The 24,745-nt window shown below is 39.5% G+C and overlaps 1 protein-coding gene across 1 annotated transcript; it reads right to left on the bottom strand.

Moving 5' to 3' along the window:
• Positions 1–21,591: 21,591 nt before the first annotated feature.
• Positions 21,592–24,515, bottom strand: LOC110159789 (bone morphogenetic protein 2-like). The gene is made up of 6 exons (XM_020924398.2): positions 24,277–24,515; positions 23,024–23,505; positions 22,632–22,771; positions 22,402–22,518; positions 22,118–22,304; positions 21,592–22,001 (listed from the first exon to the last, which is right to left on the bottom strand). The coding sequence occupies exons 1-6, from the start codon at positions 24,513–24,515 to the stop codon at positions 21,592–21,594; spliced, it is 1,575 nt and encodes a 524-aa protein (XP_020780057.1).
• Positions 24,516–24,745: the final 230 nt, after the last annotated feature.

Raw genomic sequence — 24,745 nt, 5'->3', positions numbered from 1 at the left:
TATTTTGTATTTGGCCCAGAAAAACTCATAGTGTGTGAATTTCTGTTTAAACAAATCTGTTCTGTAGTTACTCGAGAGATAAATAACAGCTACATAACACATTTGGATCAATATTGTCTTATTTTATTTTTGTTTAAAAGAAATAAATGCTGTTTTCTGGTACTGGTTGATATCGGATAGCAGCAGATACTTAAATCCATAGTGTTGGAATTGGAACTGAGCTAAACTGAAAAAGCTGGATTGGTGCATACAAATTGAGTGTATTGTGCCCCAATAGCTCTACTAAGTCTACTTAAATGCTCACAAAACAAAAAAAAAAAAAGCTAAAAGAAATCCTTAAATACACCACACTGATTTCTATTTGTTTTACCTATTTAGTCTACTTGAATGGGGACAATGCGCGTTAATAAACTCTTCAATAAATGAGCCAGTATTATCTATACAACTAGTTTCCAACAGTAGTCCCCTGCACAAAGACATTTACATTATATACAGTAGAGTTAGTAAAAAGTTGTAAAAGTTAGGAAGCCGCATAAAAATAGATTGCTGGGTGAAACATACAACATTATTCTGCAAAACACAAACACATAAAACAAGTCAACAATGACACAGGACAATAGACATGCGTAGGAGGCAGGCAGCACAAAAGCAGCACAAAGAAATGGCATAATTAAAGAACCACTATTATGCTATTTTCTAATCTATGTTATAATGTTCACTGTAAAGCTGGGGGAGTCCTCCTCATCCCCTGCTCCTCTGGACAGTGGAGTTCCCCAAGGTTCAGTTCTTGGCCCAATGCTATTTGCCTTGTACCTCCTCCTGCTTGGTGAAATCTTTAATAGTCACTGCTTGTCATGTCATTTTTATGCCGATGATGCATGAATTTATATGGCAAAATAAAGGAAACCATAGCAGCCCGCAACAGCCCTTATTGACTGTCTAAGTGACGTGAAGGCTTGGCTCAAAATTTTTTAAAACTGAATGAAGGAAAGGTCATATTTTTTGGATCTGGTAACTCCCTCGTCAACTTGCGATCCTTAAAAAATCATGTCCGTCCCATAGTCACCAGCCTTGATGTCACACTGGACAGTGAATTTAAATTTGATAAGCAAATAAATGGTGTCTTAGAATCAAGCTTTTATCATTTGCAGCATTTATCCAAAGTCAGACCTATTATAATCTTTTTGAACAGGTCATACACGCTTTTATTTTCATCACATCTAGTCTACTGCAACGCACTTTACCGTCTGCAGTTAGTCCAGAACTCTGCGGCACGACTTTTAACAGGAACCAAAAACAAGAACATATCACACCAATCCTTGCATCTTCGCACTGGATTTGGAATTGATTTTACATTGATTTTATATTGTGTGTTTTTAAAGCTTTGAATGGACTGACCCCGTAATATATTTCGGACCTCATCCAGATTTACTCCCACGCGCGCTCTGCCCAGCTCCAGCTCGTGGTGCCTAAGAAGAGACTTAAAACCAGGGGAGACAGGGCCTTCTCCGTAGTTGGACCTAAGCTCTGCAACGCTCTGCCCCCGACATCCGAACAACCCCCACAGTGGAGAGTTTTAAGTCTCGTCTTAAGACCTACTTTTACTCTCTGTCTTTTAACACCGTGTGAGTTGTGTGGTCCTCTGTGTCTTTTATTTATTTAATTTTATTCATTGTTTTATCATTTTTAGCTTTATGCATTTTAACACTTTTTATTTATTGTTTTTAATTATGATTTACTGCCTTTTATTGTATTAATTTGTCTGTGCAGCACTTTGGAAACTGTCATGTTTATAAAATTTGCTATAGAAATAAAGTGGATTGGATTGATTGGATGTTGTTTCCTCATCACAAACAGAACTGGAGTTGTGTTTTGTTTCATTTACACATATTTAACACACAAACCCTGCATATTTAGTTCTTCTCTCAAACAGAAAACATTCTTTTCCACCTTGTGATGTCATGTGGTAATACAGAAAATACACAACAGTGTTTTTAACTCCAAACACCTTCACTAGAATCATTTGGATAATTTCAGCTCTGGAGTTCACAACATGGAACAGAGCATTTTGAGCTTTGTAAATGTAGACAGACTAATAATAAGGTATACTCAAACACATGTGAATTGCAGAGGTAATAACTATCTAACATGGCTTAAAGCTCATTTGGGTACTGTATTTTCCGCACTATAGGGCACACTTAAAAGCCTCTAATTTCATGAAAAAACGACTGCATGCCTTATAATCCACAGCGCCTTATATATGAATTTATTCAGGTGTCTTAGTACGACTTTAGTAAACTACAAACCCACATGACTTGCAGCATTATGACTACCGTAGTCAGGAGCATCCCTTTGAATATCAAAATGCACCTGTCAAGAGACACGCTTACAACGCCCACTTTAAACTCAAGGATATTATAAAGTTAAACTGCGACTTACGCCACTCTCTACCGACGGATCTTGGACGCCTGGGCTAAGGATCAGTATCAACTGTGGTCCGAGCTTTCACCAAGACCGGAATCATCACTGAACTGCCAGGGAACAGTAACAACACTGACTCAGATAATGACGAGAGGGATGCAGGCGTGCTGGACGCCGTAATCACCCAACTGTTTGAACAATTATGAGTTATTGTGAATATGATAACAATTTAGCATCTCACACAATATTTTTTTTACACTTTACAATTGAACAAAGTTGAGAGTTATTGTGAATGCGTTAAATAAAGTTTGACAGACTTATCTAACCGTTGTGTTTTGTTTAATGTGCCTTATGGTCCAGTGCAGTTTATATGTGAAAAAAGTTTGAAAATAGACCATTCAATGACAGTGCACCTTATAATCCAGAGCACCCTATAGTGCGGAAAATATGGTAATATAGGACCTTTAAAAGTTCTGTGCTTAACTTTATTTTTTGTTTATTTCACCCACGACGTTGAAAAGAGTCTTTCTGTGTAGGATGTGGAGAGGAATGACGGTTTTAGAGACAGACGCTGGTCAAATCACACTTCCAGCTGTGGCTTTTATTTTGGAACTTGCAGACATGCAGAGGAGACAGCTGTGTGTGGCCCACATCTCAGCCAATGAAATGACACAGAATCATTGTGTTGATTTATGCAACAGTTAAACTTATGTTTGATTGTCCAGACAGTGTCCAGATATTAGTTCAGCTGTCTAGTAGTTGAGCAGTGGAGCAGATAACGAGTGGGTGTCTCTGCACGTATCCCAGTAGAATCAAAATTGCTGTTTGAGTTGGCTCTGTTATTAAATCGCAAATGCTGCAGTTACTTAGATACTAGAACGTCTCTTGCAAAGAACAAAATATCCTGTCTTTATAGAAAAATCTTGTACTTGTAGTTTAGATCTCTACAAACATTCAACATTTCATCGGCTATATAAGGTTATAAGGTTCTATGTGTGTTCTGGGTAGTTCTGAGATATTGAGGTTTAAAGTTCTAACCACTCATGGAGCACAAGTTATTTTGCTCATATAAAGCTAAAAAGAAAAATATAAAATCATACAAAATATTCATATCCCAATTTTCTGTCATTCTTTGTATCTTTTATTGGTCCTTCACTAATTTATATCATGCATATTCCTACTTTTTTAAAATAAATTGCAAATCTGATCTCAATACGTTAGAGAAATTGCTGTTTTTTTTTTCTTCACAGAACCGGCCCTAGTCCCCATCCATCTCTCATCTGGTGAAATGGTATCCCACAGTAAGGCTTTGTACTGGGATCGGTCTGTGCAGTCTCTGAGTCTGTGAGGACACTCAACTGGCTTTGTCAAACCTCCAGGAGAGCCTCTGTGTAGACGTAGGACACTTGATTTATAGATACACACTTAAGAGGTTTTCAGTCCTATTCTGGCAGCAGTCTGACAAACAAGTTCCTGTGACCTAATGTCGCGGAACAACCTCACTTGCCTCGAGAAATATATTTTTCTGTTCTTTTTCTTACAGTCTCATCAAATCTCATCAAAACTATGAAATCATGTTTTGGGTTTGACGTGTATGCTTGTGCGCATCTTTGTTTAAGTGGAACTAAACACTAAACACATTTTGCTATTAAAATCCCACCTCCACTGGCACCACCGGACCGCACCCGCATGCAGTCTGAGCCCAAAATTACTCCTCGCCTCTGACCAGGGTCAGTACCTTTGACCTCCCAGCATTGGAATTTGTTTGCTCGACGGTAGGCGAGTACTTTTTTCATCTAACCAATCGCTGCTATTTGGTCGTGACATATGTAATGTGCCGCTAACGGGTCTAACTGGTATATTAAGCTTTTCCCAAATCCCATAGGAAGAAGAGCAATAAAGTCTTTCCCCTTGATAAAATTCCCCAAACATTCTATTTATTCCGGCTTTAAATCCTCGGTCTCAGGAATCGTTGCCAACACAACGAACTTGCACTTCGGGGTTTTTGTGAACTGTCTATTGTATTTTGATTCCTGACTTAGTTGTTGGAGGGAAATGAAACTGAGCGGAGGCAGTAGGTGGCACCAGCCTGGCTAGCCCAATTTAGCAGCTCAATTTAAAATGTTGTTGTGGGCAAAGTTTAAGTGTTAGTCCCACTAAACTAAGTTTATGCACCATCCAATAACTTCACACCTTGCAAGCTAAGGGAAGTACATTCACAAATTAATTCTCTTTCATTTTTGTCTCTGCCACATTAGTTTGCGAGTTTTTGCTGAATTTTCCTTGTCAAAACCTGCACAGGTGTAAACACTCAAAAATATACTACTCAGAGATACAACTGTTCACATCACATTTCAACAATCTGATTACTTCAGAAATCAGATCATGATCAGATCTTTGTGTGCATGTAAACATAGCCTCATCTGGGCACTAGATATAAATACAGTTAGTCAACCCTTATACCTGTAACTACTTAAAAAAATCCTTTTAATGCCTAAAAAGTTCAACAAAAATCCAACTTGGCCATATGGTATTGTTATAAAGGGGCTCGCTTTAATTCCCTTTCCCATGGTCTTGACTAACATTACCTGCTTAAGAAATAATGCTGTTTTTGTATTTTGTCAATATATTCAATGTGAAAGAGAAAACAGATGTTCCTTGAGTTTTATGTTGAAGGGGTCTGGGGTACTTAAGGGGGCTGTGATGTAAACAGAACTCTCTACAATAGCTCCATCTGTTAGTTATTATTGAGTGTTTGTGGATAGAGTTACCAGGATATTACACAGGCTTTTATTGGTTCCTCTTCCATAGTCACTGCAGTTGGTTAACAGTTACTTAGCCTGGCACCAAGTCTGGCACACAACGCATTAAAAGTAAAAGATCATATTGCAAGGTGGAGCTGGAACACACTGAACTGGAACTTTGTGGTTTCTGCTTTGCTTGGATCAGTGTTGGAGCAGGGATGGACAATATGATGGTGTTAAAATCAATACTGGTGATTTTTTAAAACTGGAAAAATGTATCAATGTATAATTATGATAAAATTTGTGAAATTAATAAAGTTAATTTGTATACTTTGACATATTGTATATATAAAAATGCTGAATTGTTGATGAAAAATACTGAACCATCTTTATATTGAAGTATAATTGATTAAAGTGATAGTATGTAACTTTCTGGAGGTGGCATGTCAGCATGGTTTCTTGGAAATAAGTTAAAACCATACTTCAGAACCTGTTCCATGGAGACAGATACCGTTTATACCGTACTGTGGAATAATATCAGCCAAACAAACATTTCCATGGAAACAAGCAGGAGTGGGGCCTCCTTTAGGCAGGTTTGTGGAGATACAAGCTCATCACAGTAAAGGCCTGTGTTTTTCTCTGTTTTCCAGTGCAATGGAAAAGCTCCATAATAATAATAATAATAATAACAACAAGACAATTTTATTTCAGTATATCTTTTGGCAAAAAAAGTTTCATACCATGACTTTAATGTATATTTATTACTCAATTTCGATTTCAAATTTCGATATGTAGTCTAATCTTTAGATTCATCTTTTTGTGATTATCTGAATAAAAAACTTGAATAAAATGAATGAATAAAAACTTTTGAGCCTAATCTCCACTAGAGGTCAGCAAAGGGGTTAGTTATTTATTAGCATGGTACCACTTTATAATCACTACACCTTCATTAGTTTTAATAAAGCATGATCAAAGACTTAATTTATAATGTGTTAATAGTTTGTTAAGAGATGATTCAGGCTTAGTAACTACTAGTTAGCTTACTAACTAGTAATCTAGGTATTACTAACGTTTTTTAGTAAGGCTTAGGGTATGAATTAATTAAATAACTATATGTTTATGAATTCAATATTTTTATTAAAGCTGGTGCAGTCATTATAATGTGTTACCCTTATTATATTATTTATTGCAATAGTTTTAAATACAGTTATAAAATGGATGACCACCAATTATTATAAGGAAAAATATACATGTTTTATGTGTATTATTTTCTGTCTACTATTTGTTCTCTAGGCAAATGATCAAATCTCAACCTACTGGAGGTCTCCTTTGAAAGTAAATGAGGAAAATGAAGTTCATCTGGAGAATTGTATGTACAAACCTGTAGACATGTCTCCCTCTAGTGGACAGACTCAGAGGTGTGTGGTTTGTGCTGAGTGGTGAAAAAGAATCTCGCGGTACAGTATGTGTGTCAGTGGACCAGTTGGATTTTCCATTAGATTACAAACAGAGATATTTGTGACATTTATATAATCCTGTCACCTCACATTAACACACCTCAAATTTGTTTAATAGTTCACACATTTCCAAACACAATTTCATGCAATAAAAATGCTCAACATTTTCCATATATTTTTTTCAATAAAATCTTTAAAAAACAAAAACAAACTGACTACAAAATGAGTTTGAGTTTGAGTTTGAGTTTAGTTTGAACATTGCTGCAGCTGTAGACACGTGAGGAGTAGACATCCTTTTTCTGCTCAGGTTGGCCTACAAATCACCGCTCGATCTTTGACCTTGTGTGTCATGGTAGATGGGCGGACCTGCTCAGTGGCCTTGAAGTGACGAAATTCGGATGTGTTCTGTAGTGTTGGGGTTTAAAACAATGTGTTAAAGAAGTGTTGGATTCATTTCAACAGTTGTTTCTTTTTTTAGTTTTTAACACTTGAAGGTCCTACATTATGCTTCTGAGCTTTTAGGCATGTTAGAATGTTGTTACCTCATCAAAAACATATCTGGAGTTGTGTTTTTGTTTTTTTCATTCACACATGTTTGAGTAATTCTGTATTATTGAGCTGTTTGCCTCTCCAAAAATCTATATATCTTCAAGTTAACAGCTAAATCCAAATGATTCTAGTGAAGGTGTGTGGAATTTAAAAGCACTGTAGAGTTCTTTCTGTATTACCACATGCCATCACAAGGTGGAACAGTGTTTTTTGTTTTAGAGAAGAACTCAGTCTAAATATGCAGGGATTTGTGAGAATGAATGAAAACACAACTCCTTGTACAGTATATTTGTGATGAGGAAACTGCAGTACAACATAAATAAGAAAAAAATGGTCCTTAATCTTCAGAACTTACCTGTACTAACTTTTCTGGCCTCATATTCAGGCACGACACAGCAGTTCAGAATGTAGAATAAAATTGCAAACAAAACGCCAATCATGGCTCCGATCAGTGCGTATTTAAAATCTGAAAAAGAGTATCAAAGGTCATGACTTACACAAACATAAACAGATGCAGCGGGCCAGATCCACTTGCGTCCTGAAGCACATGACCATTGAACTGCATAGATATGTTTGATTTCACAACTTGTTTACTACTTCATTTTGGACAAAGTCATGAGTCATACTATCAGGACAAGTTTAGAAGGTGTTGCCTTAGTACTAGACAGAGGTCGGTAGAGTAGCCAAAAATTTTACTCAATTACGAGTAGCGTTAGTTCAAAATAGTATGTTAGTAGAAGTACGTTGGTGTTGTAAGTATTTTGGAAAATTATTACTATAAAATTTGATTTATAAATTTAAGTTAATGCAATTAGAAGGATAAAATATTAAATAATACTCAAAATCTGGTAATGATACACACAAAAAAATAGAAAAACTCGGTGCAAGAAACACAAACGTTCAAATCATTTCATATTGTTGATTGAGCTTTTGTCACTTTTACTCAAGTAATGTTAATTCAATCAAAATATTACTTGAGTAAAAGTATGCATCTAGAAAAGTACAACTACTTTAAAAATGTACACTTGTCATTATCAGTTACTTACAATATTATTTAGCCATTCATTTTTTTCACTACTACTACGACTACTATTACTGACTGCTACTACTGCTACTACTATGATTACTATTATTGCTACTACTACTACTACTATTACAACTACTACTATTATTACTACTACTCCTACTACTACTACTATTACTCCTCTTCCCCCTCCTACTTCTACTACTTCTACTACTCCTGCTACTGCTAAAACTTCTACACCTTATCACTGCTACTGCTGCTACTACAGTTATTAACATAATAATATTCACAGTAAACTTATCAACTCATCTTGTAAAATGGTATCAGTGTTTGGTATCAGCTCTTTTATGACTGTATCAGACGAACTGACCGGTATCAGTATCGGTATCAGTATCGGTATTGGTTCATTATTTTTGCACATAATTAATGTAAAGCTTTTTGCATAATACTGCTGTTACGTCACATTATTATTCTGCAATTTATAACAGATATCTTATATTTGCAATTTCATTATATTTGTGAAATTCAAAACACTATTTGACCCACCAGGTTTGTCTTTGTCTTCTGCTCCCTCTGCTCTCACACTTCGCAGCAAAAACTCTGAACAAAGCAAAAATATCAGGTCACCACAAAGTGAACAGGAAGTGTCAATTCTTATCAGATTCGAACAGCTTTTTCTTGCAGAATACAGATAAGAACTTGAGCTAGTGACTTGACTCACTGTCTCAGTGCATTCACAGATGTGATCATAGAGATGGAACAATAAACAAAGAAGAGAATTGGTCGTGGTACATGTGAAGACTTGTGGTAATAGCTGCAAAACCACCAGAAAAAGCAGTTTATGCATGAGGTTCTCTTCTGTTTACACCCATGTTGTTTAAACACAGAACAGAATAGTAACATTAGAATTAGTGATAGCCATATCATTATTAAAGATGCACTATGTAACCTCTTGGTTGAGGGTCCGTCACCTGCTTGTTTTTATGGATATGTCATTGCTCTGCGTGGAATGTTCCACAGTATGACATTAAACAGCACTACTTTGCATTTATACAATTACAGGTGGTTTTACTGCTTCAAAAATACCTAGAAAAAGAGGCATTCTGACTGTGAGTGGGGTCCCCTCTCCACAGATCTGGCCTGTAACTTGGTCTGGTTTGGTCTCCATGAAGATAGAAAGGTTTAATGCCATACTGTGAAACATTCCATATAAAGCAATAACATCTCCATCAAGAAAATCATTTGACAGACCCTTCACCAGAAAAGGCACAATGCACCTTTAAATTGACGGTGGATACTTTTCTTGACTTTGTCCTATGTGTTTCATAAGAGTAGAACAGGACACAGCACAGAAGCCAGCCTCGCTGGTGTCTTTATAGTCCTATATATGCGGTGTGTAATCGAGAATGGAATGAGGTGTCGCTGAAAAAGACCATACACACTCAGCAAGCAGTAGATCACATTTAAAACTTGTCTGGCAGCGGTGACCTATGTGTATTAGAGAACTACGGTGAAATCAAACCTACTTACATACAGACTGCTACTAACTGTTCTAACCACAGCTTTTTTTTAAATTAAGTTACAATTACTGGCAAGTGAGTGTGGGTAAATGTTTAGCTAGAGCTAAAGGCTAGGGTTGTGTTGGAAATCAGATATTAATTGAAACTAGAAATAGATGTTATATCAGTTAGATATGAACCGATCCTGTACTGGTATCAGATTTTGGTGCAGATACTGAAAATTTTGCTGGATCAGACATCTGCTTCCAAGTATCAGTTAAGCTGATATCCTGGTTGGACATATAAACTGACGTAATGTATACATTTACTGGTTGTAATTAGCCCAGAAAGTTGTTCAGTGCAGTACTTGTTACTAGAAGGATAAATAACAGCTATATAACAAATTTGGATCAGTTTTGTCTTATATTATGTTAATTATAAGAAAAAATTAAATCCTATTATTTATCCCTACATTGGTATTGGTTGTTGATATCAGATATCTACATATACTTAAAGCTGGAATATCAGTATCAAAATGGAGAAAGCTGGATTGGTATATCCAATATATCAGTTGGCCAATGTGTCAAGTCGATATTTGCACTTTTTAGAGAATTGGCCTAAAAGCACAGTTCGATATTTTGTTTTGGCTGCCCTGCTGCCTAAATAATTCACATAAAGCCTTATTATTAATTAGATTAACTTTAGTGTACAAGAGAATTGCACAAAACAACTACAGAATTTGAGGACAATAATCAAAATCGACCCATTACTCTGGATTATTCCTCTGTTACTCTGGTTACTCTGGATTTGAAACTATTGTTATTGGCATCTAAACAATTGGTAACAGCATCGACCATGAAAAAAAACATATCGATTGATCAATCTCTAACTGAAACCAAAACTCTAACTGATAATCTTTTGAGCTGGTATAAAAGTCAAAGTTCATCAACAATGACAGTTCATTGGCATATGAGACGAGACTGAAATATGAGCTGCTAAACATTATGAGAATACAATTCAGAACAAGCAAGTTTTTTTTCTATACAGTAAGACAGAATGTTTTGTTGTTTGCAGAGAAAATTATGTTCCATAAATAATTCTAAAGTGATTTCAATACGACTGCAATACATCTTGCAGCTCTAGGCTGCAGTCGCAGTTCTGTTGAGGGGTGCAGGGGTTAAATCTGTGACTATGTGGTAGATTTGTCTCAGCTGACCCTAAGAGCGGACAGTGTCAGTCAGATAACGTTTCCAGTGACCAGAGCCCCAACAAACTCTTATGTAAAGTGTCCTGTCCAGTCTGGCTAAGGTCAAGGGCATTTGACCATAAGGTTTAGAGCTGGGAAGAAAATCTATTTCAGATTTTTCAGAAAACCACTGCTTTTAGATGATATAAAGTAGGATTCTGTTCAGCATGCACATTGTCAACAGCTTCAACTGTAGAGAAACCTGAAACATGATGATGAACTAATACAAACACAAACATGTCTGTAGAGGTAAAAAGTACAAGTACAAGAGTTTTTCAGACGACTTTTCTTTTTAGACTAATTACAGCCTTTGTGATTTGACCATTGCAGCAACTCAAATTGCGATTTTGATTTGATTATGATAATAATATGCATCCCTTTTCAAAACAATAGCCTATATGTGAGTATTATAAAATTGGAGACTTACCAAAAAAGAGAATAACTTTGCTTATATGGAAAGTGAACCTGCAGAACGAACATTTCATCATCTTTCTGTCCTGAAAGTTTCTTTGTGACAAATCACTTCCTGTGTTTGTGGTTTTTGAATCTGTACTTATCGCAGACTTGCTCTGCTCATCATTATGACTTTCCATCAGTTATTACAACAAGTCATCAAATTTACATTAGTTTGATACACTAGTCTACTTTTCTGGCTTAATACATACTCTGCTGTTTTCACAAATGAACAGGTCTTTCCTGGAAAACAAAACCAAAGTTCTTAAATATTTCAGTCTTCAAATTTGCTGAAGCAAAATCACAAGCCATGGTGATACATGCTGCTTCAGCAATAAGCAAATACTAACTTCAAATACAATCCTTATGGATGATCTTTAACTTTTATGATTTTATGATGAGTGACTTGAGTCAATCAGCAGGTGACCTGTAGACACATTTATACCAATGAACAATTAAAAGGAGTAACTGAATATGTCTCACTTATTGTTTGCTAAATGATTTAAAATTAAATCACAAATAAGTCTGAAGGTGAATTAAGAAATGTTCCTTTGTGTCTCAGTTGTTAATAATATTCTCAAGCGATTCCTCTCAGCTTGTGGAGTCCATACCGGTGTTTATTATCCTGTCAGTCCTGATGCCTCCTCACGCACACTGTACGTGTGAGCGGCATTAAACAGTATGAGCCTGTGCTTCAGCACATGTGTGTGTCAGTCAGAAAGACACAAAGACTAGACCTCATACTGGTCCTTTTCAATCATCACTGAATTTATCTTCTTATTGCTCTTTTGATACAGACTAAATCATCCCTACTGGAATAGTAGGGTGTTGTTGCTGTTTATTTCTACATTCATATGCATACATCCTCATTTACATTTATGTGTCCTCATTTAGTTATTCCTCTGACACACTGAACAAATGTCCCTTACATTTTGGCATAATCTCACAGCAACAGCTGCTGCGTAGGTCCTAAAACTGGACTGCCCAGTCACGCACCTTGACTAGTAAACAGAATTTGGACAACAAGTCTGGGAGAGAGATGCTGCCCCAGTCTGACTCCTGTTGTCAGTTCATAGTCTCCTCTTTTGGGGACTGGCATGTTAACAGTTGTGAAATGTAAAGCTTGTGTTGTTTATAGTCAAGACATTTTCCAGACATACAACTAAGTAAGTCCACCTGTTAGTTCTCAGTGCCTCTAATGACAAAGATTTGATATAGATCACTGATCTAAAATCTTTTGAACGATGCCGAACAGTGAAGAAAGGCTCCACGCGGAAGCCCATCAGCCTTAGGCCCAAAATAACCAATGACAGTGTCCATTTCATCTTGTTGGCCTGTCTTGCCCTGCCACTCGACACCCACTGCTTATTCCAATGTGAGTGAGCTAGCTGCACCCAGCACTGCTGCTCAGTTTGGCCACACTGACTTGTCTATTTTGGTATCTGTGAGCATAGAGGGACTGTGGACACAAGTTCATGTGAAGATGGAAGAGAGGCTTTACTCACTTTGGTGAGTTTTCTGTTATGTTTTTGTCTTATAAATGAAACTTTAAACTATACATTTAACCAGGATTGCCAGTAAACATGGATTTGCTTTCAGCAGATGAACCTGGATGGGATAAGTGGATTACACAGGACTTGTATGTGGCATCGGAGGGGACACTGGAACTTTGAGAGAAGAATGAAAGATCCATAATCGAGGTGAGGGTCACTATGGCAACAATCGTGTTGATTCCTTCTGAAATAATGTAACGTAACATATGCTGACTATATTACTATTGTGAATGCAACACAAAGTAATAACAACTCTAAAATACATCTTAACCCTTTTCAATTTCAATACCATTTAACATATATAAAAAATCTAACTTATATCATTTAGAATAGTTAGACAACCTGTTTCTGTGGATATAAATAAGCAGGCCAATGTTGGGAAAGCACCGAGGTTGCTAACTGATCCTGGGGTATGGGAGCACAAAGATAACTTCACCAGAGAGTCTTGGAGAGCCAGAGAAGTTGGGCTCAGCATACAGTAAAGGTTCTCAGTTCTTCTCTTCACTCAGCTGACATGGTTGGCTTGTTGTCTGGGGCTATCGCTGATCACACAATGCAGCTGATTAGTTGTGTCTCCAAAGGGATATAGGCCTCTTTGTTGTAGCAACTACCTTATGAAATCTTACTTTGAATGTAGACTATTTGTGTCTCAATGTATGTCATGTACGAATAAGGAGTGTCATATTTGTCTGCATGTTTAAGACTTAAGTGATATTCCAGTGAGTGTGTTCACAGGTCACAGAATATAAATGGGTTAATGCGCTATTCTAAGACTTCACCCAGATAGCTACAGTAGAACAGCTGCTGCTGAGACACAGTCACTGCTCTGACCATTACATTAGTTACTTGCAATGTGATATTATGTTTAGATGTGATATAATTCTATATTATTTTCTATATTATTTTATAATCACTTGTTTGTTAAATGTCATGACTTCAACCAAAGCATGTTTAATTCATATAATTCATTATAAATGAGATGTTGTCTTTATAGTCTCTAAAAGATGTAGGAGTTTATATATTTTCTAGTAAAATAAGACTTATCAGATTCTTTGTCAGCAGACACAGCTTGAAGCACCATAAAGTGCTAAAAATAGAAACGCACATGGTTTGAAGTGTTTGTCTGCTGCCTGCATAGTGACAGCATAGCCCAACCTGGCACAGGCCATGTACATAAAGGTCACCAGTGCAGCGACTCAGCTCTAAACCATTTATAGGAAAAAATCTGAAAGTAACAATAACATGTGTTCTGAATATTTCAGGCTACATTTGTTTCAGGTTGTCTCACATTACTTTTTTTCTTACTTTGTAGGGGGTCTTACAACATGTCTGCTATCGGAATGTGCTGGAAGAAACTATAAGGACATACGGATGTAAGAGAAAAACACTGGTGACATGATGACCTGTGTGGAGAAGCGTCACATGAGCCACCGCGTGGGCGGCATGCTTCATCATCGCTTTCCCAATGGCTTCACAGATTTGTTTATGGATGAAACGGACCGGGAGGTCAGCACTCTGACTGACCGGGCCTTCAGAAGCCTTTGTATTGGAGATGATGCTGTTTACAATGATGAGTTCACATATGGATACTCACCTTTCAGTTGCCATAAGCCCCTGGCAGGAGAACCTCATAAAAAGACTACTAAAGAAGTTAAGAAACATGGACAGAGTCGGAGTGACAAACATGAAAGTCAACCATGGAAAGAGCACCAGCAAAAGACTATGTCCCAAATGTCTTCTTTTCTCAAGGCATTGAGTGCCACCGAGGAAAGTTATGGGGGTGTGTTCAAGAAAAATGGTGTCACTGATTCAAATGGGGAATCATGGGACAAATCAGCTCTTCGCAGCATACAGAAGGAGCTGTCTGATTTCTCTACAGATTATCACACCAACCTCACTGAAGGACATTATAAAAACCATCAGCGGCATCCACCTGGAGATGTTTCTACAAACAAAATGGGCAAAGACAATTCCTTATCCTCTGGGAAATCTTCAAAAAGCAAAAATTTAAAAACTAACGTAAAACTCAAAAAGCTTAACATAAAGAACTTTTTCCTTCACAGTGAGTTTAGCCCTTTTCAAGCATGGACTGATATGAACCACTTCTCTTTTGCTAAAGAGGCTATAGTCACCTCTATTCTTCCTGAAGATCCTGTGCCTAAATGGTTTGATTTGCCTTTTTACAAGGAGCTGACAGAAGCACCAAAGAAAGAGCCTCCACTCCCAGAGCAGCCCCCGCCTCAGCAGAAAGTCATTTCTGAGCCACCCCCTCCTCCTCCCCCCGCTGAACCCAAACCCATTCCTCCTCCTGTACCTCCAAAGGTCCTTCCCAAGCCTGTACTAACTATTGCAGAGAAGAGGTGCACTTCAGAGGGTGGGGAGGGAACTGCTGCCCCCTGGAGGCGAAACAGGTCTAGAGCAACAAGTGCTGTGCCAATAACTCAGCCATCTTTACCAACCCAGGACATTACAAAACAGATAGATGAAAACCTTTTGTTGCTCAAAAAAGTGGATGAAAATCTTTTGTTGCTTAAAAAGGTGGATGATAATCTCACATTGTTTAAAAAGGAGGCACGATCTGTAGAGGTGAAGACAGTTGAGGAAGTCAATTCATTAGCATCTACTCCATTTAGTATCTGCCAACTAATGACCCCCATCATTCCCTCGAGACAGCCAACCGAAACATCAGAGATTCTGTCAGTGCTCTCTCCTTCTGCCCTGGAGCTTCCTCTAAGGCCACAGTCTGAGGTTAAAGTAACCCCAGAACCGCCTCTCAAACGGGACAGTTATAAATCACTGGCCTCCAGTATTCTGTTCAACCTGAAGGATAACAGGAAACGTGTCAAAAGCAGATATAGTCCAAGAAAGTTCAAAACACTGGAAGAGACAGAAAGTGGATCTCCTCTTTCAGATAATATGAAGCAAACATTTGCAGAAGGTCTGGCCTCTGGCATGAGCACTCCAGCCATTGTGAAAGATGTAGAGACAGTTGACAGTCCTGTGCTTGAGGCAAAAATCCAAAGTGTTGACGTTACACAGCATGACGCTGAAAGGCCTCTCTCAAATGATTACTTACTATCTCATTTACTGCAGAATAAACCAGAGGCTGAGGCTAGTCCCATGTCCCCTTTATTACAAATGAAAAAGAACAAAAGTCCTTTAGCCAAGAAGCAAAACTACCCATCTCTAAATCTGTATAAAAAGGCCAGTCCTGTTGACAGTGATATGAAGTATCTACAAGTCCCTCTGAGCCCTGATGCTTCTGTGCACACAGAAAGTGTGAAAGATTACCTTTCACCACCCCCACTCAACAAAGATTTTTCTCCACTACCAAAGCCAAAGACCAGTGGACTTTCACCAAATACTCATGTCAGCACAGACCATTCAACCACTATTCCCTCCCCTGCAGTTGAGAAAAAAGATCTATCATTACAAGAAAAAGTGGTCAAAAGGCCACCAGAGGTGCCAGAGAAGCCCAAACGAAAGAACAGTATAGAGCCCATTAGTGTGAAGGAAAATAGTGTGGTAAACCAATCTGTAAGCACAGCAAATGTGATTAAAGCAGCAAGGGAAGCAATAAATGCAGCTAAACACAAAGCCTTATCCCCAGATAGCATCAACATGTCAACAGATGAAATAAGTGAAGTCACAGAGAAACAGGAACTAAAGTCACTAAATACTGTTGTTATTGAAGAAAGTGCTACACGTGAAAATACCCCTAATACTGATAAGAGAAAAGAGCCTCCCCCTGTCCCTAAGAGAACCTTTACCAAATCTGATATTCAGCAATCACTCGATAACCCTGAGAGGCTCACTAACGGCGACTTAGACAGCTCCAAAACAGATGCAAAATCAAAGAGTAAAAAGGAAACATCTCAGAAACAGGGAAAGCTCAAGCATGTCTTTTCAGCCAGACAAAACAACTACATCAAAAATCAAAGGTATGCTATAGCAGATAACGGCAAAGAGTCTGAGGAAAGTGACAGAAAAGCGAGCGAAAGAGTAGAAAGCGATGAGTTAGAGGTTACCGCGGAAACAAGAGACAGCGACAACATCATCAGCGATTTAAACGCGTTGAAAGAATTAGAAAGAGCAAGACTAGCGGAGCGGATTTACGACAACGCGAAGAACAAATTTGGGGTGGTTGACATCGTGGAGCAGACGAAGGCCAGGAATGATTTGATTTCGAGGGAACTTCGGAATATTAAGAAAGGAATGCTGTCTATGAGGGGTAATACGATGGCTAAAAGAGATCTGTTTTTGAAGAAAGAAAATGAGCAAAGCAAAGGAGAGGCTTATTCAAAGTTAGACGGTAATGTTATTGTAAACAAGGCTCTTATAAATGACAATTACGATAAAGCTAAAATGGCGCTGGAGGAGATTATTTTTGAGAGGGAAAAGCGGAAAAATCTGCCAGGACAGGAAGAGTCTGAACAAGGGGTAGAAGACGACGGTAACGTAAAGTTTCAGAAACCTAAAACTACAAGCGATGCCGAGGTGAAATCCAATGGACTTAGCGCAACCGAGCTAAAGGAAAGGTTAACCGAGCTAAAAGATCACAACAACATGAGGCAAATTCTATCGCAAACTGAGCCTCGACCGGGGGAGACTCACAGAGCAGGGAGCAGGATAGCTTTACCGGGCATGGACAAAATGAGCGATGAACTCGGCGCGATAGTCAAATCCAAAAGCGAGAAAATGGAGAAGCTCATTAGCAATTATCTTACTGCCAGTTCAAACGTCGAGGATTCTGAAGAAACGACTGCAAATATCGTAGATGAAAACGCAGACAAAAAACTCGACACGCCTCCTATTCCTCCAAGAAGCAGAAAAGGAAGTATTAGAAGAGACAGTGTATCAGAGTTAAGTTTAAAGAGCGCGATAGGTGATTTGAACAAGATCGAAAAAGGTGAAAAGGAAGAGTTAAGTTTGACTCCCAATTTAAACATATCAGAAAAACAAAATGTATTTGAGACTGAACCATCATCTAGCTTGGATAATTCAAAACATATTACTTCAAAATCAGCGTTAGATCCAAGTAATAGCCTTTCAATAAAACCCCCTGAAAATGAGATGAAATCAGGTTTATCTCAAGATGCTGCTCTTGAAAACAAAAAGCAAGCGAGCCCTCTAGCTGAAATCATCCCTGAGAGAAAACCCCAGCCCACAGGAACAGGAAAGGTCAAACGCAGGGCCCCCTTAAGACCGGATCACCTGAGCATTTCTAACAGCAAAGATTCGGTTTCAGATCAGCCTGAAAAGACATTTACTAGTAAAGAAGATCCAAAACCAGAGTCAGAAATGGTAGTAGAATCCCCACAAATGTTAACTTCCCCCTTGCTTCTTGTTAATGGTGTTAGTATTTGTCAGAGTCCTCCAGATCAGGCTAGTTTATCATCCAAATCGTCCTATTTCTCAGCTGAAAGTACCCTCCATAGAAATACTGAGACCGAGTCTAATGTTTACCACTCTCTGGAAAACCTGAGTGGAGAGGTGGAGGAGGTTCATGAGGCAGGATCAGGCCCCCTAAACAAAACAAGGCATAACTTCAGACAGGACAGATGGTGAATATTACTCATTCAGTGATCATGAAAGTGAACCTGAACCGTTGAAGAGGCAGATCACATCACCTCCAAAAGAACCTGTCATACCGAGCAAGGAGACTGGAGCCAAATCTGCCAAAGAAAATATTGTCAAAGAGGATGAAACGAATTCATCAGCTTCATCAAACCCTGTTTCACCAACTTTTACGATCCCTGCACTGTTTAAGGTGAAGGATAATACATTCACTAATAAGGTGAAAAAGTCAACACAGCCCTGGTCACCAAGGGGAAGTCTGGCCGGTATAGAAGCTTTAGTGTTAGAAAATAAGTATCCACAAGCACTAAAAAGTCAAGAAGAACATGTGCTTGTTGCTGCTATGTTACCAGAAAATAATATTGAAGTTGAAGAAGTTTTACCATCGCCTCCTCAGCTCCTTCTGCCCACAAGTCCCCCAAGTCCTCCAAGTCTCCCAAGTCCCCCAAGTGAAATACTCAGGGTTCAAGATGACTCCTTCCTGAGGGTCCCACAGCAAGATGACAGACACTCAGGGTTGAGTTCAGGGGTGAGTTCTGGGGTGAGTCCTCTGTCAGAGGGGGTGGAGAGCACAGCGGGCAGTGCATTAGAGACTGCAGATGAGACAAGTGCGGCCAGTGGACTCGAATGTGAGGTCTCCAAAGTCCCCAGTGAACGATCCGGTTCTACCTGCAGTGGAAATGACAGTCAAACAGGTCTGCCCAAACCTCCTGCTGTCCTGCCCAAATCAGAGAAGGCTGTTCTCAGAGCCATCAAGTTAACTAACAGAAGAATGAAGAAGGAGGAGGCCCATAAATCAGCTCAGAAATCCTCCCACAGCAGCAGCTCTAAGCACAAGTCCGACAGGCACAAGAGTGACAAGTCTGAGCACAAAAGTAGCAGCAGCAGCAGCAGCAGAAAACACAAAGAAAAGACACATTCTACTCATCCTAATGCGGAAGAGACATCAACTCACTCCAGTCACAACCCTAATGACATAAAGCCAGACACTCACAGCCACAATGTGGATTCAGGTGAAAGCTCAGAGAAGAAGACTGAAGCAGCCCTCCCCAGTGAGCGGCAGGGGCGCAGCACTGACAGACGACTCCGTGAGAAGCCAGAACAACGGCACTACAGCAGTGACCGGGTCATCAGCAATGTGCCTGTGTACAAGACTTATGTAGGAGACAGGGCCCGCTCTAACAGAGTCCTGCAGCGCTCTATGAGCACCGACAGGTACATGGAGACTAAAGCAGAGCGCAGGCTCAGTGCTGATATCTCAAACAATGACAGACTTGACCCGAGAAGCCAAAGAATTGAGAAATCTATTATGGATGAGCTACAGCAGAGAGGCAGACAGAAGGAGAAACAGATAAAGGAAAGCCCACTGAGAAGGAGCCACAGTATTGATGCACAGAGTTCAAATGTACTGCACCCCGCTAACCTGTCCCGTCAGTCCAGCCTCACCAGCCAGCTCTCACGCCAGTCCAGCATGGAGCACACCATCGTGGCCCCATCCTTCCCAATGACTCAGAGGAAGCTCCTCCAGGATCCAGACTCAGGCCAATACTTTTTTGTGGACATGCCGGTACAAGTTAAAACCAAGACCTTCTTTGATCCAGAAACAGGGACATATGTGCAGCTCCCTGTCCAGCCTCCAGAGGGGGCCGTACCACAGCCCTCGCCAATGGAGGTTTTGAGCCCTCCTCTAGTGGTCTACCACAGCTTTGTCCCGGTGTCTCTGTCTCCCATGGCTCAGACAGCCCCTGTCCCACTTCCTCATGTAGAGCACGAGGAATATGAGCCTCGACATCCGGACCTGGTGACAAGGCACGCTGAAGCTCACTCATACTTAGAGCCTGTGTTTGGGCCGCACGAGCACGTGTTGGGAGAATTCTTAGGGACTGAGGAGCTGGACTGTCCGAGTTAAAAGGGAAATTGCTTTCATTCATTTTGTATATTACAAATATTACTATTTCATTATGTTTTTTGTGCACTCAACTTAAACCTGCCTTACCTTGTTTTATACTTCACATCACTGTTGCAGAAGTGAGAAGTGTGAAGTGTGACGGTTGATTTGATTTTTAAGTTACAAATAAGTAAGACTGCTTTGCTTGCTTTAACGGTCGCACTGGTTTTGTGAGATCTCCAATTCGTTGACCTTTTTATTCTAAGTGTCAGATGTTGGAGGAGATATTTGTGTAAGATAATGTGGGGGACATGGAGACTCCATGTACATATGTAAACAGAAGGAAAGGCTTATCTGTAAATGTGAGTATTTATTTATGTTGAATGTGTATATGCCACTCCAGTGGTAGTGTGGGTGAACTCCACCTCTTTCAGGTATTGTCTTTGACACTTTTCTTATCTGCAAGGTTTAATGCCTTGTCTTTCTGTTTTTTTGTTTTTTTTCTTTTTTCTTTCACAAGACAGGCTGTTTTGATAAATATACTGGATGAACTTGACAACAGTGTTTAGGGAAATTTCACCTTTGGAAGACATTTGAAAATGTTTTGCATGCTTGAGATAAACGACGGCTAAATTTAAATTTTTTTTACAATTTTAAATATACTTTTAGTTCATACCAAGTAAAAGCTTTTAATGGGACTTTGCAATATTTGTTATTAAGAAATATGAAATGAGAATATCTTTTGCGGATTTATTGCATTTTAAGTAGAATAACGCAGGGCTGTTTTGTGTCTGTGATCCATTCCAATAAAAACAACAACTGTTGTTACAGAATACTGTTGTCTTTGTGATTTTATTGCACCAAAACCTTTATGCCACATGATCAAATCCAGAACATAATCGTAATAATATTTCACAAATACAATTTTCCTGTTTTTCTCAGTATTGCAGATTCTGTTGATATATTATTTACAATAGCAGGACATAAACTCATTTTAGGGTTAGGTTACTTGCATTAAAAACAATGTCCCATGATGAATAAATTATTGATGGAATAGTGTTGTTGTTTGTTTTTTTTAATTTTCTTATAAATATACAATATTTACATTTTCCAGTCTTCATCCCCTTAGCCCTAATAGTCCCAGAGTCAAAGTGCAGGACATGCCCTTGTTTGTGAACAGTCAGTGACAGCCACAGCTCAGGGCCACCATGTCGTCATACTGCTTTAACACCACATTCTCCTCGTCATCAAAGTACAGCAAACTGATGGACTGCAACTTGTCCGGTACACAGCAGGGGGCGCCCACTTCATCATTGGACAGCTTCAAGGCATGCATGATGGATCTCACTGTGGCATGGTTTGTGGCCCGAAGGCTGCCCCCTAGTGGAAAGGGACATGAACCTCTGCAGTGGTAGGCGTTGTACCCTCTGGGAGAGATGATCCACCCCGACCAGCCAATCTCCTCGAAGTCCACGAAGAGAGGGACACGCTGGCAGGTGTGGGCGGGGCTGTTGGACATGTGGGCGGGAGCAGCTCGACGATGCCTGTTGCCATGTTGTTCTGAAACTGGACTGTGAGCTTTAGCCTGATCTGTAAAGAGGAGGAATATTCATAATAAGTACAAATGAAATGGAAAACTAAATTATAGATTTTCTCCTACACTTACAAAAAAAATTGCATCTTCATCTCCTTCATCCACATCTTACCTAAGTATGACTTGTTGGTGGCCTTGCCAGTGCTCTCATCAGAGAATATGACCAGATATGCGTTGGTCTCATCCCCTTCAGCGTTGTGTCTGGGAACCACAGATGTATCCATCCAGTCTCCAGAAGGGAAGGTGGTCACCATCAGGATGCCGTTGTTCTCCTCACTGTTGTGGATCCATTTGGACACCTGTCGTTTAGAGGAAAAAAATAAAAGTTAGAAAACTATGACCCAACACACCCAAGTTCATATTGAGCATGATGAAAAAGACAGAGCAGTGACGTACCACTTGAGTAACATTGAAGATTTCCCAGCCCTGAGTGTAGAGGGGCACCAGTCTGGTGGTGATGAGGTTTCCCCTCCATGGTTTCACTCTGCTGTCGAGCACCTCATACAGATCCACCTGAGCAGGGAACACATCAGAGCTTTATTATAAAGTGGCTACAACATGGTTTAATCATCTGTTTGTGCCTGTATTGTGAGATTATGTTTTAAAAATTAAAATAGTATTGTTACCTTATAGAAATGAGGTCCATATGCCTTTCCCATAAAAAACTTCTGCTTCTTTCTAAACCAGCGGAATTCAGCCTTATTCATCCTCTCATCTTGGCTAAAAGACGAGAGATTGAAGAAATGGAACCTCTCACCCGCATGACCTGTGAAAAAAAGAAAAAAAAAACATATAACATCACTTATAATTATGTAAAATATGCAGCTGTTAGTCTAAACTATCGTAATGGCTTTCTTAAATCATTATATTTCTATTCAGTTTCATTTAGCTCCAATTTGCTTGTAAAATAACGTGTATTACTCGTGCGTAATTGTTTACTTGTGCGTACTAACGCACGATCTTAAATTTGTTGTACTGGCAAATGTATGACACTTTAAACAATATTTACACTACTCACCTTTATCCTCAAAACTACGAACGATATTTCCATCCAGAATCTCGTTCTGGCTCCTGGGGATTCCATCCTCACGGGACACGGCGTTAAACAAATCCAACATGAACTGCGGCGCTTTTTTGTGCGGTGCCACGGCGGGACCCCGGGGTAAATCCTTCAGATACAGCAGCGCGTCCAGCGTGTCTCTGCCCTTGTTTGTCGTGCCCTCCCCGGCTCGTCTCCCTATCCCCCGCCTGCCATGTGGGAGAGCCATCGGCACTACAGTCCGGAGCTGGAGGGCGAGCAGCAGGCAGAGGCACAGAGCTCTTCCTGTCATATTGGTCGGAGTGGAGTGAGTGTGGTCGGTGCGCGGAGCGGCCAGTGATAAGGCGCGCGGGGGCCTTTGATGACAGCTCGGCCTGTATTCAGCTAACACGCAGATGATTGCCCGGTGATTGATGATGGCCCAATGCCCACACAATAGGAGGTGCAAACGAGCCGAGACTCTCCAACATACAGCCAAATAAACGAGTCATTTCCCGGGGAAGGTCGGCTGTGTCCATGTTTCACTAAGTTACACTAATAATATAATAATAATAATAATAATAATACTGGCAGTTATTAATTACATACACTATAATTCGGAGTAAGAAAGACCTGACCCAATAGTTTACCAAGTTTGTTCTGTAATCGAATTCTAATAATATTAATATAACAAAAAATAATTAACCAAACTACTATTAATAATACGATTTTTTACGTTTCTTGTTTTATATTATATATTGCTCTAGATGTTGACTTACCCCATTTACATTTTTATTGCCTAACCTACATGTGAAAACTACTTATGGTATTATGGTAGTTACTATTCATTTTTTATTTTTTTTTTTACAATTTTTTTGTTTTGCACTTGAAGTATTTTTTCTGCTCTAGAGCGTCTTCTTGAGAAGTGGTTTGTTAATAGCACTTAGCACACTGATGCTGTTTATTTTTGTGACGCACTTTGCCACAGTGCCTTGTATGGCCGTTTATTCGTAATGCCATAACATTTATAGAAGTTATTATTTTAATCAACAGTTATATTTAGTTTATAATATGAATGAAAATGTGAAAGGGCTGTTGTCTTTTAAAATTTGACGTTAAAACTGTCATATTTTAATGTCAGTATTTAGTCTATAATATGATTTTTTGTGTGCGTGTGTGTGAAATGTCTTGCTGTATCCATTTCTATATGATCCCCGTGGGCCATAACCAAACAATGTCCACTCCACTCCCACGCGTTAGAATCCCTCTCCTCTCGCGTGTCATAATGATGTTTAGCCCGTGGGTCCACATCTTTTCGCACGTCCCTGTTATCAGCCCGAGCCCAGCGACCGAGAGCAAACGAAAAGCCCGGGCCGTGACGCAAATGCACCGCCAGCACCGTGAACGCAGCGGTCACGGAGTCCCCAGCCCCTCCTCCCTCCCCCGGGCCCCCGTGTTTGCGCAGTGACTCACGGTTAACACCAAAATCCATCTTACACGTTTATTCGCGCGTTCACACAATCCGAGATGATCCCCCTAATTAATCACGTGGCACAAAGGGGATCACATTCTCGAGCTCGTTACGCTGATCAATAGCCCCACTCTGCGTCCATATTGTTAATCAAATTTACGGCCATTACGCACGAACGATGATCCCCTCATTTCGCTCAGCTCACGGTTAGAGGGTGACACTTCAGCTTATGTTACGGACACAAACGTACT

The sequence above is a fragment of the Boleophthalmus pectinirostris genome, unplaced genomic scaffold (genome assembly GCF_026225935.1).
Source record: "Boleophthalmus pectinirostris isolate CB_2022bp ecotype Guang Dong unplaced genomic scaffold, ASM2622593v1 HiC_scaffold_14, whole genome shotgun sequence".
Classification (NCBI taxonomy): Eukaryota; Metazoa; Chordata; class Actinopteri; order Gobiiformes; family Gobiidae; genus Boleophthalmus; species Boleophthalmus pectinirostris.
Note: the sequence above shows the minus strand (reverse complement) of the source record. Positions and strands in the feature narration are given on the sequence as shown.

Coding starts and splice junctions, on each gene's coding strand:
- LOC110159789 (XM_020924398.2), bottom strand. CDS start 24,515: ATGGATTTTGGTGTTAACCGTGAGTCACTGCGCAAACACGGGGGCCCG. Junction 22,772..23,023: donor TCGTAGTTTTGAGGATAAAG/GTGAGTAGTGTA, acceptor TTTTTTTCACAG/GTCATGCGGGTGAGAGGTTC. Junction 22,519..22,631: donor ATGGACCTCATTTCTATAAG/GTAACAATACTA, acceptor TTCCCTGCTCAG/GTGGATCTGTATGAGGTGCT.